Here is a 12,872-nt window from a genome sequence, read left to right on the forward strand (position 1 = left end):
AATGCATATTTATTTATGTATGGTTGAGTTTAGAATTTTTTAACTACTTCTAAACTTAAAAGCATTAGTGGATCTAGTTTCGTTTTTTTGTTTTTTTGTTTTTTTGTTTTTTTGTTTTTTTGTTTTTTTTAAGAGAATCTCCCATATTTATTTATGTATGGTTGATTTTAGAATTCTTTAATTACTTCTAAACTTAAAATCATTAGTGGAGAAGTTACCGCCGTAATATCAAGTTTTTTATTTTATTTTTTATTTATAGAGAATCTCGATGGTATGGTACGAGAGAGAAGAAGCAATATCTAATTTATATTGGTGCAATGAATGTAAAAATACTAATGAGAAAAACATGTGTCCTCATTAATTCAACATTTCACACTGATGGCAGCTTTGGAACCACATAAGACAGAGCAAATAGGAAGGAACTTTTGTTTTGCAACCTGGAAACTTTGACAGATGCAAAAGCGCGTGCAATGCAACCCCTGCCAAATATGCATATCATGGATTCTTAATGAACTCAACATTCACTTCACAGTGGTGGAAGCTTTGGAACCACAGAGCAGGATATGGAATTTTGCTTTCTTTTGTGTTTCCGAAAATATTTGGCAGAAACAAACAAACAACATGTATAGTACACCATTTTAATTAGAGATGATAAAAAAGAAAGAAGAGAAGAACATGATTAATTGGATATGTTTCCTCTCTCTAACCATCTGGTTGATTTTGCTTACCTTGGGCTGCTGCTGCTGCTGGGCTTGCTGCAGTTCAAAGTTCAAACATGACTGCCAGCACTATCAGCCTTGTGTAGAAACTCCTCCTCTTTCTCTTCTTTGATCCCTAATCTCTCATCTCTTTTCTTCAACTTTCTGTAACCTACTTTCTTGCCTGAGGAACACTTGAAATAATTACCATGCTGATCTTGCTTAGCTGCTTGCCTGAGCCTACCCTCTCCTTCACCAACTTCACATGGAAGTACTAATTCATGATGACTACTTATTGGGCCAGAGGAGGCATCCGAAGCCATGGAGTCATCACTCTCATCATCATCAAAATATTCAAGAATTGCTTTCTTGTCACTGTTTTTCTCACCCCCTTCTTTGGGATCACTAATTTGATAAACATCATTGGTTTGAGTGTGGATTGGGGAGCCAATATACATTGTCCACCCAGACTCACTGCCACTCCATTTCTCTGGTTCATCTCCTACAACTTGGGAAGACTCCATTAAGACACACAAAGTAAGCTAGCTAGAGAACAAAATTAAGTATTAAGTTAGAACCTACCTGCAATGTGTGTGTATATAACATGATGATCACTGTATGTGCAATTCTCAACATTATCAGGAAACGCATTTATATCTGTCTCTTTATTATTTCCCTTCAACAAAAGAGGCAGTTTTTCACACAAAAGGACAATCAAACCCATCTCAACAGTAGCATTTGAAGAAGCCTCCTCACTTCACCCTCATTATTGAATTGCCAGGATGCATGTATTCCACCTGGCAAACCTATCCCCATATTTTTCACTGTTTCAAACTGATTAAATCACTACAAGACAAGCTTCTGGGGGTAACGAGAGATATCTCTTGGGTTAAAAAGAGATTCTATCTTTGGAGCTAGGTTAAACAGTGAAGCACACAAGTAGGAAATAATTGGGCACCCAGCTAACTTGCCAATGCTCTTTCACCTGAAATAGACAACCTTTACTTCTCTCTGTGTACCTTATAAATAATGACCAGCTTTTTCTTGGGGAACAGATGGGCTCTTATTAATTGGATATTGGATATTAATTTTCTCTTGGTTCTAATGGGAGGTGAGTATTTTCTCTTTGAGAGTCGAAAAAGTACCTTTTAATTAAATTTTCTTTGAATTCTCTGTTCCATCATCAAGAAAGAGCAGCTTTTTCCTGTGAAAGTTACAGAGCATGTTACCAATTTAAAGTCTTGGCATTTGGCATTGGATTGGAATGGATGAGGAGAGGGGAACAGGTCATTTAATTTCATCCCTAACAACCAAGCTTACTTTTTTCTTTGTCTCTTCCAGTAACTTGATACTGGGTACAGTTTTTACATCTAACACAAGCAATAATACTAGTATATATACAGTCGTTTATTCACCAAAAAGAAAATAATGGTGTAAAAAAAGTGTTATTGCAGCTATTTTTTTATGTCTGCTATGCTATATTTGACAACATTGTAGTGGAAAGAGACCTTTTTCCAGTTTCATTAGATCAAAAGAGAATCACTTGCAGGGACATTTCAAATCAATTTAGCTGAAACAGCTGCCCTCACTTCTGTCACATTGTTTGGACAATTACACAATTCTCATGATGATCATTTGGCTATGGCCGGCCGGAGGAAGGAAGAAAAAGGAGAGGGGAAAGGATTGATTTTTTTCTTCTTTGGCCCCCTGTGTTTTCAGTATAGTGAAGGGTAAAGATGGGTTTTCAATTTTACAAAAAAACAAAAGTTGGGCACAAAGGTAATTTTGATTTCTTTTATTATGTGACTTTACTTTCTCTAAATAGAAGCATCCCAACATATGTCAATTTTGTCTATCCACTAATTGTGAACCAATGATTCAAATCTTCTGTAATAATTGACTGTTATGAAATGAATTGATAGTCTCATATATTATCCTCCTTCTTTTAGTACAAGCGATAATCTAAACTAGAGATGAGGAAGATTTCTCACATACACACACAAATAATGTCATGGGGGTTCGAATATGAGACCTCTGATGATGTAGAACAAATGATTGAGGCGACATCGCACACGCAAAGGCAAAATTGGTAATATACAAGTTTGGGCCTCAAGCTCCTATTGATTGCCTTATTACGTTGTTATTGATATGCAAGTCAAGACTCTTTTTCACTAGACTATACCTCATTGACAATATATTCTCCTCCTAAACCTGAACCAGTTTATAAGATATTTTATTGTATTTTATCCAAGTGCATAAGATTAGTATCATGAAATGAGAAATGCTTCTAATAGGTGAAGCAGGTGCAGCGTGTGGCTTGCTTCAGAAGAGGATATAATGATTACCAATCTTGTAATTAATAACCAAAAAAGTCGCAATCCTTGCCAAACCGCATTAAAGAGATTCTTAATGCCAAATTCATCAAGGAGCTTTTATTTCAGCTCATTTTTGTTTCATCCAAACCACAATAAATCCTTGGCTTTCACAATCACAAATTCCCCCAAGTGTTACAAACCCTAAAAAATGGGTAGGCCCGTTTAGCCCATTGCCACGTGGCGCACAAGAAAGTGATCTCCAGCTCCACACAATCAGCATCTCTTGGTGGCATGCCGCATCCATATTCAAGTCCACAGTGCTCCTAAACTCAAAGGGGCAATTTCGCCGAACATGAAAGTTAAAGTGGCAAGCAAGTCAGAGAATCAAAGAAAACTAAGGGCGATTATCGTAAGGCCACTAGCCAATTAAATATTCTTAAATTGACAACAAAAATAATTATATTCTTAAATGGTCTGGGACTGATCCCACTCCCAAGTCCTAAAGAGAACTCTGCTGCCTCAAAAGTTACAGCCCTTTTAGAACAACAAAGAGAGACCTGGATGCCTCTGCTTCTCCATCTGATCCAAAGCTAGCGACTTTTCTGTTTCCTGGGAAAATTTTGGATCGCGGGAAGTAAAATCCGAGATGGGTTTGACTGAATACTTGAGGTCAATCGATTGGGAGCAAGAAGCGTACCCAGCATATGAAGATTTCACAATTCTTCTTTTGTTTATCCTCTACTTCCCAACTGTCCGATTTTTTCTGGATAAATTCGTCTTTGAGGTACTCACTCTGCTGTACATCCACACAAATTTGATTGGAGTAGCTAAAGTTTCCATCTTTTGTAGTTCACTGATGTGCTAACTTTGTTTATATTAGATCGTCAATGATGTATATGACCGGAATGCACTTGTATTTTGATGGGTTGTGTTTGGTTTTGGCTTGTTTGATAAGCATACTTTAGTTATTGGATATCAAATTGTTCAACATGATATGTTTCGATCTTTATTTTTTAAGAGATTTGACCGGTTGATGGCTCATGGTTTGATGCTGCAACTAAAATCAGCTTGGCTATTTGAGAGTCAATGTTTGTTTGCCCTGTCTTTGAGTTTCCTTTAGATCTTCTTTCTGCTTCTTGTTGTATATTCTCAATCAACTAAAAGGAGATAAAGAGAACAACTTGTTTTATATGGAAAGTTGATAGGGTTCTAGCACCTTTAGAGAATGAGAGCTGTTTGTTAATGAAGACGTTAAAGGTTGAAGAATGGTTGTTTAAATTAGTCCAGGGTAGCTTTCATTTGCATTTCTTTTCATTTACACCTTTATTTAATTTCTTCATTTTTTATCTACCACTACTTTGTTATGTATTATAATCAAGAAATGTGAATGTGATTGCATTTATTTCTCATAATATCTTTATTAGCTCTGTATAAATTGAAATTACATATTGCAGAGATTGGGGAGACGGTTAATTTTTGGAAAGGGGCATGAGAAGCTGGATTTACAATCTGAAGAACAAAGGAAGAAGATTAGAAAATTCAAGGAGTCAGCATGGAAGTTCACATATTTTCTTTCAGCAGAGCTTCTAGTCCTTTCTGTAACTTATGATGAGCCTTGGTTTACTAATACAAAATACTTTTGGGTAGGGCCAGGAGACCAGGTCTGGCCTGACCAGAAAATGAAGTAAGAATTCTTAAAATTAGAATATATGTTACATATGTGTTTGTTTAGTTAAGGCATTCATATATGATGAGATTGACACTATTGTACTGAATCATAGTTTGACTAATATCAAGAGCTGAGCTTTATTAAAGTCTATAAAATGACTTCTTATGAATTTCAGGTTGAGATTGAAGGGAGTGTATATGTATGCTGCTGGATTTTACACATACTCCATATTTGCTTTGATTTTCTGGGAAACAAGGCGTACAGATTTTGGGGTGTCCATGGGCCATCATGTAGCAACAGTCATTCTCATTCTGCTGTCTTACATTTTCAGGTATGTTCTCATGGAGTGAGTTTGTAGCCTTCTCATGTTCTTTTAGTCACAAAACCAAGGAAGCAAGAATACTACAACCTACCAAAGGTATGAAGGAGGGCTTAATTGAAGTCATAACTTATTAGTGTGTCATCCCCCTACCATACCAGCACCATGGATATTAGGGTTAAAACATCAACGGAAATGGAAATGATACAATGTTTTACACAATACATTTCATTTAATAATTTTCCTATTATTATCTGTTTCTTGCAGGTTTGCCCGCGTAGGTTCAATTGTTTTAGCTCTTCATGATGCTAGTGATGTGTTTCTGGAGGTCGGGAAGATGTCCAAATACAGTGGTGCTGAAAGGACTGCCAGCTTTTCATTTATTCTTTTTGTATTGTCTTGGATCATACTGCGTCTCATTTATTATCCATTCTGGATCCTTCGGAGTACAAGGTTCGTCTAATTTGATACCTAAATTATACTAAACTTGTTTGATTTTCTGTAGCTACTTCATGTTTGTCTTCACCAGCATCTTTCAGTTCTTGTTGGAAAACAGACTTCGTAATGCTACAAGATGTTTTTTCCTAATTTATGTTCAGTAAATAGTAATGTCAAACTCCAGATAATGTTTGCTTTAGAAGCAGTAGTTTTGTGTTCTTAATGTGTAGGAAGAAAGGTTTTAAGGATGACAATGTCATGTCGTGCAATTTTAGATCCCTTAGTTAGAGACAAGTATATATTGCAACAAATCGCTTCATATAAAATGTAAGAGAACATGTTTGTATAAATTGAAAAGCAAACTTTTGCATTTATGCATTTATGCTTTAAACTCAATTATTCATCTGTCTATTTTGTAATGCTTCCTTCTCTTTCTGGCAGCTACGAAGTTATCCTGGCATTGGACAAGAACAAGCATTCTATAGAAGGACCAATATATTACTATGTGTTCAATACTCTTCTATACTGCTTACTTGTTTTTCACATTTTCTGGTGGGTGTTGATTTATCGGATGCTTGTTAAACAAATCCAAGCAAGAGGGCAGCTTAGTGATGATGTGCGATCAGGTGAGTGAAAAATCATGTTTGGTAGATGGTTTTCAAGGGTATGCATGCACATAATTGGATAAATTTTGAAACAACAATTAATTCCTCTGGAAGAAAATGTTTGAGGGATTTGGAAAATAACCATATTGGTATCAACAGTCATAAAATGGATAGATGATAATGAAACATGAATGATTACTACTCATTTGTGGTAACATATGCACAAACTTCCTTGATTGCACCCTCCGAAGGGGCACTACAGTGAGCTAATACTTTTACTGCTATTCTATTTTTGTGACTCGGGCAGCGAAAGAGTTGGTTAGGCTACTAATACAACAGTACCATGATGACTTGACTTATTTATTGGTTTAGCATTTGTGAATGATACAGTGTAAAGTTAGTCAGATGGTTTTGGGAGTAAGCGAATGCATCGTATATAAAACAGTTTGTTATAATATTAATAGGCTTCATTGAGAAGAACATGGTGCCTTCAGTACAGTAGTTGTCAGTGATTTTATTTTATGACCTGGTGTCTTCTATTGTTCATCGTAATTTGTTGCCTGATGTTTGTTTCCTTTGCCTATCATTTCTTCCCTGTGTAGATTCTGAAGGTGAAGACGACCATGAAGATTGACCAGGAAATACAATTTACAGACACAATGTCACCCTCAGGCAAAGGTGCTCCACAATATTAGGGAAGCCATTGGGATTCCCCGAGAAAGAACCCACATTTTCACATTATTCATGTAGAATTAATTTGAGGCTGTTTCAAAATTTTAGTAGGATATGTCACACACAAAAAGAAATGGGACACCTAAAGTGATGTCCTCAGATGCTATGTATGTTTTTTTTACTTTGCTAGTTAGACTGAGGAATGCTGTTTCATGTGATTTGCCCTGCAGATGAGGAACATCTTACGTTTACACATTTGATGTACTCTTTCGATGGTGAAAAAGATTTTGGTCAAAGAAGTGCATCATGACAGAAAAAATTGTATGTTAACTGAGATTAGATATGGAAGCTGTGCAGGTTGAAGGAATAGAATGGCAAAGGGAAAGAAGTTTAACTATTGACTGAGCTTTTAGCCCTTTTGCTGCCTTAAATTTGAGTCTGGTGACATGATTAATGTATTGCAAGGAATTTGATATGTGATTGGAATTGCTTTTAACTGTACAGCTTTTCAAGTCAGCTGTAAGGTCTTGTGAATGCAATGGATCATTTATTTTCTGAAGTGTCCGTATTTGAACATGATTTTTCTTTTCTTTTTCCTTTTCCAGACTTCCCACAGAGATTGGCCAAAGAAAATTATATACATGCAGTACCTAATTGTAGATTTTGTTCTTGTCATTTTCTTTTTCTTTTGAGGCAGATTCTTTTTCATTTAAAGAGAAATAAATGTGAGTTAAAAAGAGAAAACAAATGAAGCTGCTGTTGATACTCACAAGATATTTTGTGACATTTTCTACTTGCATTTTTCACGTTGACACTATTATACGACACCGTTTTCGGATGTCAAGTTTAATGGCAGAAAATCCGACCAGAATTTGAAGTTGTTAACTCGGTAGACTTTGGAAAAACCCAAAGGAGAGAGAAAATTTTTAAAACAAGCAAAAATGGACAAAATTGCCCTTATTTATTTTTTGATTTCCTAAGAAATCCTTTACATTTGCATGTCTTTGGTTTGAAAGTTAAGAGGTTATTCTGTCTTTTTTCAAAAAGCTTTGGCTGTTTCCAAAAGTGAAAGTTTTTTTATGGGTAAAACCTAAATTTACTTTATTATTACGCCGCACCTTCTTCAACTAGATAGACAAGCGGACTTGAAATTCAAACCTAAAAATTTACAGGCCATGGAAGATGTACTGACGGAGATTCCGCCACCTTCGAGGTTCTTCCAGGAAGATCTCAACAACTTCACACCTCCATCACCACCCCTTCCCTCGCCTTTCCTCTTGCTCTCTCAAAACCCTAACGACGCTGCAGAGTCGCCTCTTCGCCCTTCTCTCCTCATCGTCGCCCTTTCCTCCCCATCTCTCCATCTCTTCCACAACGTCTCCTCCAAAACCCTAATCGGAACCCTAGTCCTCCCCGAGATCCCCTTCTCCGGAAACTCCATCAACCCCTCTCTCAAAGACAAGTCTTGCAACATCTACTCTCTCGATCGCCACCAAAACCCTAAAAACCCAACCCTCCTCGTCTCCTTCCAGTGCCCAATTGCCGCCGAGAGATGCCACGCCTTGGCCAAGTTGCTCATTTCTCAGCAGATTGTTCCTCATAGGGTTCTGATTCTGGACTCGATTCAGAGCCGGAACTTCAGAGGCAAACTTTCGAGGGATGAGGCTGTGGCGTTCAAGCTGGAGACGACCTCGGAAAGAAAGGCCCCATCTTTGAGCTTGGAGTACTTTCCGTCGGCCAGCGTCGTTGATGGGTTGGGCGCGGCTCTCTTGGCTGCGTGTGAAATCAACAACATCAAGGCAACGCTTTGTGTGACATGGCCTCAATTTGGTGCTTCAGTGCTGTCCCTGATCAGATCCCTCATCTTTCCTGCGTTGGATTTGGATTTGAGCATCAGCACTGGGGTTGATGATTATGTGATTTTAGGACAAGATAAGGATCACCATCAACCTTTTGATTCTGATTTGTATACTTGATGTTAAAAACTTGTTTTGGGTTCAATTTCAAGTTCTTGATCGTTTGAATGTTTGAAAAATGTCTCTACTTTCTTTGTAATAATAGTGAATCTTGTGGTTATTGGTGCAATCTGTAATGCTAAATCAAACTCAAATCAAAGCCTGTATTTAGTTATGGATGATGAGTTCAGGGAATTTCATTGGAACCCAAATTGCAAACCAGTTCTCCAAATCTTGTCAATGAGAGCTTTCAAAGCATCCTTGCCCTGTTCATTAGCAAATCTTTGCCTGCATATGCTTCAATCAAAGAAGCTGAATTGTGCTTGTTTAACACAAGGGTTAATTCATGACATATTGATATTTGAGTGCAAGCATGTGGCCTGGAGACAAATCTGAAAATGACATGTCGGTTTAGATATGAAGTGAGGAAGATTGCATCTGCATTCTTGTCTGTAAAGAAACAGTGACAAGGATGGCGTGCAACTTGACCGCAAATTCTGCCAGAAACAAAAATGAAATTCGACTTTTTCAACCAGAACTTTATTGCAAGAAATCAGTAACTACAATTATACCCTATACATAAAGCACACCACTGTTTAACCTAATCCTTCAAGTTGGACTATCCAACCGATGAAGTCCATGCCAAATTAGAATGAGAGAAATAATTAATCCTCAAACTTTTAACTTTTGTTGTACCAGACTAGATTAATATATAGGACCCTTTTCTTTTTCTTGAAGATGATGGTATTTTGCAACTGGGTCTGATTCACTGTTAGATCAAGAAACTGAAGCTTGTCAAAAGGTGAAAGGGGGTTAAGCATTAGCTGTAATTGGTTTTTGTTTGGTGGCTGCCGCAATCTTCTTACGTAATATACAAATGGAAAAAGCAACACGTCTTTTCACCCTCTGCTTGTGATATTGGAAACTCCTTCCTGGTGGTTGCATCCTCTCTTGACTCTAGATATCTTCATTCAAAATACTCAAATTTCCATGCAAAATTATTCACGCATTTTTTTCTCCTTATATATATATCTCACAGTCCCAACCATCTCTCCCACTCTTTTCAGTTGCCCAAGAAAGCCACAAGCAGCAAAACATGGCACCTTCCCTTTGTTTCAGAACCTTCATTCTTCAATTCATGCTTTTGGTTTTCTCCATTTTGAACACCAGTTTGCAAGCAAGTGAGCCTCAATTGACATTGGACTACTATGCATCTGCATGTCCTAATTTGTTCGATATTGTCAAGAAAGAAATGGAATGTGCAGTGCTCTCGGATCCTCGCAACGCCGCCTTGATTGTTCGGTTACATTTCCATGACTGCTTTGTTCAGGTCCATAATGTTATTTATTGATGAGTTACATAGGATTTTTTGTTTCTCATCATGCAATATTTTTCAATGATCATTATTTTTTCGTAGTTTCAAGTTGCTGCAGTATACACTTCAGTACTATAGAATTTATAGAAATTTAAGAGAACCATATTTGATTTATTGAATCATGCACGCAGGGATGTGATGGGTCAGTTTTGCTCGATGATACAATCACACTAACAGGGGAGAAGAAAGCTTCCCCCAACATACACTCCTTAAAGGGTTTCAGAATTATTGACAAAATCAAGAACAATCTCGAATCAGAGTGCCCTGGAATTGTCTCTTGTGCCGATATTCTCACAATTGCAGCAAGAGATGCTGTGATTCTGGTACTAATTAGAAAACTCTTATATATATATATATAAACATATGAGTTCCATATATACCACCTACTAAAAATCTCTCTGATATATTTGTGTCAAGTCTTATTCAAAGCAGAGTTTTTAGCCTTGTTTCTTTGTTTTCACCGTGCAGGTTGGTGGACCTTATTGGGATGTTCCTCTGGGAAGAAAAGATTCTATAACTGCTAGTCCTGAGCTTGCAGAGGCTAACCTTCCTACTGCTAATGAGGGCCTTGCAACTATCATTTCCAAATTTCTTTACCAAGGCCTGTCAGTCACAGATATGGTAGCTCTATCAGGTACTTGAGAAAAGGTCCAAATCTTATTGCATGTGATGTGACATTCCTCTCGCAACATGTATCTCGTAAAAGGGCCTTGTAAATATCATATTCATAGCATTATTCAGGATTTGATATGGTAATTAAGTGATGCATTTCCTATTGAGCATTTTGTGCATAATCAATCTTTTAGGGGCTCACACAATCGGCATGGCACGGTGTAAGAATGTCCGGGCAAGGATTTATGGTGGTGATTTTGAAGCAACCTCAGGAAGCAATCCTCTGTCTCAATCATACCTCAGCAGTTTGAAATCCACATGCCCACCTGTTGGTGGAGTTGGGGACAATAACGTTACAGCCATGGACTATGTGACTCCTGACCTGTTTGACAATTCTTTCTATCATTTACTATTGAAAGGAGAGGGTTTGCTGAGCTCAGACCAGGAAATGTACTCTAGCCTGTTTGGCATTCAAACAAAGCAACTTGTCAAGCAGTATGCAGCAGACCCAGTTGCTTTCTTCCAGCAATTCTCAGATTCAATGGTGAAGCTGGGAAATATTACCAATCAGGACAGCTTTGCCACTGGAGAAGTTAGGAAAATTTGCAGATTTGTGAACACATGAGCTGCTATGCTGCAGTCAGGCCTCATGAGGGAAAAAAGAAAAGGGTTCAGTTGGCAAACCATATTTATTTGTTATACCAAGAAATGATTAAAGATTTACAAGTTTTATGTTTGAAAGTTAATGGAAATTGGTGCTTATCCATATTCATAATCTATCTTGACCCAAAAGTTATAAAAAAAGAATCTAATACAGATGATAAAACTATTGACCCAAAAAAGAAAAAAGATAATAAACTAAGATAAGATGAAAGTAAACAATAATGCACCTTGGTTAGAGCGAATGTGCTCTCTACTCTGCACCTAAGTTTGAATCTCCATCCTAGTAATTTAAATTAAATTAAAATAACATATCACTCGTATAAAAAAAAAAAAAAAAACTATAATGTACCATGAAATAATAAAGCCATCAAGCAAAGATGGGTGGGTACTATCGGAAAATTCATGGGCCTCTCCAAGCTTAACTGAGACTTGATGGGCCCAGTTTGGTCAAGCAGGTTGAACAAAAAGAGGAAAGGTTCAACGAAAGTTAGGAGCTTAAAAGTTGGAGTTTCTTTTGACTGTTACTCTTTAAAGAGTAAAAGCACTTTTTGGAGATTATATGTTGATTGACAAAGATTCTTTCCATATCTACGGACAGAGAGAGTTCAATCATGCGCCATCTTTGTTTTCTTTTTGGTTTTCCTCAATCTCGGAATTGGGTTTTCAATTAATGATCGTAAGAATTAATTATTTGAACCGTGCAAGCTACAAAAAGCAACATATCGATCCCAATAAGAAAGAGATGATGGGCCTCTGTTCCTGTTTCCTGGTAAGGGAAGGATACGGGAATAGAAAACATGACACAGGAATAGAATTGATTTGCTATTTTCGACCCATCAAGTTATATTAAGTGAAAAAGTTATTACGTATGACATAGCATGATTGGTTGAAAATAGCAAAACAGTGTTATTCCTGTTGCCCACAAGTGTTTCTCGGGAGGGAGGGAGAGCAAGCAATGCAATTATGCAATGCAAGGGCCCCATTAACACTTGGGTCGTCTAACATGTGCATAAACAACAAGCCTTAGCCAAGTAGTACAACAACATCACGCAATTTCCATAGAGAAGATATTGCTTTATTATATGTTTGTCCGGCATTCATGATTCATCCCCCTTGGATATATTGTGAGGATGTTGTGTTACTTTTGGGAATTTCTCCCCACCTTCGCTTGTAGCTTTGGCAATTTGTCAAATTATGGAGATGAATTTAAGTAGGAATTCGAATCAGTACTGTCCTTGCCTAGCTAAACTTGCTACAGCGGTGGAAAAAAATTTACCTTTCAAGCGAAGGGGAAGAAAAACAGTGAGGGAGAAAAATTTGACCACTATAATCGACCACATAGAGGAGTTTACAACCAAACAACTGCTAATAGCGTCATTGAATTCCAATGTCAGTCTCAATTTTTCAATAAAATAAAATAAAAAACAATTGACTCTTCAATGTCATGGTCACGGTGTAAATCAATTTAATTTCAAATGTTCAAATTTGAAGTCAATTTTGTCATAAATGTCACAATACATGTCTATTTAATTTCAAGTATCAATAATTAAT

General features: G+C 37.1%; 4 protein-coding genes across 4 annotated transcripts; 3 read left to right on the top strand and 1 right to left on the bottom strand.

Moving 5' to 3' along the window:
* LOC18792258 lies at positions 262–1,422 on the bottom strand. Its single transcript, XM_007226573.2, has 2 exons — positions 1,281–1,422; positions 262–1,200 (listed from the first exon to the last, which is right to left on the bottom strand). The coding sequence occupies exons 1-2, from the start codon at positions 1,420–1,422 to the stop codon at positions 770–772; spliced, it is 573 nt and encodes a 190-aa protein (XP_007226635.2). The 3' UTR covers positions 262–769.
* Positions 3,335–7,275, top strand: LOC18792982 (LAG1 longevity assurance homolog 3). Its single transcript, XM_020555110.1, has 7 exons — positions 3,335–3,797; positions 4,468–4,697; positions 4,858–5,013; positions 5,269–5,454; positions 5,881–6,065; positions 6,647–6,722; positions 6,947–7,275. Exons 1-6 carry the CDS (start codon positions 3,660–3,662, stop codon positions 6,676–6,678), a joined length of 927 nt encoding a protein of 308 aa, XP_020410699.1. The 5' UTR covers positions 3,335–3,659; the 3' UTR covers positions 6,679–6,722; positions 6,947–7,275.
* Positions 7,822–8,884, top strand: LOC18789122. The gene has a single exon (XM_007222128.2). It carries the CDS (start codon positions 7,892–7,894, stop codon positions 8,690–8,692), a length of 801 nt encoding a protein of 266 aa, XP_007222190.1. The 5' UTR covers positions 7,822–7,891; the 3' UTR covers positions 8,693–8,884.
* On the top strand, positions 9,718–11,426 carry LOC18788700 (peroxidase 11). The gene is made up of 4 exons (XM_007221775.2): positions 9,718–10,001; positions 10,178–10,369; positions 10,515–10,680; positions 10,853–11,426. The coding sequence occupies exons 1-4, from the start codon at positions 9,768–9,770 to the stop codon at positions 11,281–11,283; spliced, it is 1,023 nt and encodes a 340-aa protein (XP_007221837.1). The 5' UTR covers positions 9,718–9,767; the 3' UTR covers positions 11,284–11,426.

The sequence above is a fragment of the Prunus persica genome, chromosome G1 (genome assembly GCF_000346465.2).
Source record: "Prunus persica cultivar Lovell chromosome G1, Prunus_persica_NCBIv2, whole genome shotgun sequence".
Lineage (NCBI taxonomy): Eukaryota > Viridiplantae > Streptophyta > Magnoliopsida > Rosales > Rosaceae > Prunus > Prunus persica.

Excerpts from the sequence above, each read along its gene's own strand:
- LOC18792258 (XM_007226573.2), bottom strand. The coding sequence starts at position 1,422 with ATGGGTTTGATTGTCCTTTTGTGTGAAAAACTGCCTCTTTTGTTGAAG. Across the intron at positions 1,201-1,280 it reads TATATACACACACATTGCAG|GAGATGAACCAGAGAAATGG; the intron begins GTAGGTTCTAAC and ends CCCAAGTTGTAG.
- LOC18792982 (XM_020555110.1), top strand. The coding sequence starts at position 3,660 with ATGGGTTTGACTGAATACTTGAGGTCAATCGATTGGGAGCAAGAAGCG. Across the intron at positions 3,798-4,467 it reads TGGATAAATTCGTCTTTGAG|AGATTGGGGAGACGGTTAAT; the intron begins GTACTCACTCTG and ends TACATATTGCAG. Across the intron at positions 6,066-6,646 it reads TAGTGATGATGTGCGATCAG|ATTCTGAAGGTGAAGACGAC; the intron begins GTGAGTGAAAAA and ends TTCCCTGTGTAG.
- LOC18789122 (XM_007222128.2), top strand. The coding sequence starts at position 7,892 with ATGGAAGATGTACTGACGGAGATTCCGCCACCTTCGAGGTTCTTCCAG.
- LOC18788700 (XM_007221775.2), top strand. The coding sequence starts at position 9,768 with ATGGCACCTTCCCTTTGTTTCAGAACCTTCATTCTTCAATTCATGCTT. Across the intron at positions 10,002-10,177 it reads TCCATGACTGCTTTGTTCAG|GGATGTGATGGGTCAGTTTT; the intron begins GTCCATAATGTT and ends TCATGCACGCAG. Across the intron at positions 10,370-10,514 it reads CAAGAGATGCTGTGATTCTG|GTTGGTGGACCTTATTGGGA; the intron begins GTACTAATTAGA and ends TTCACCGTGCAG.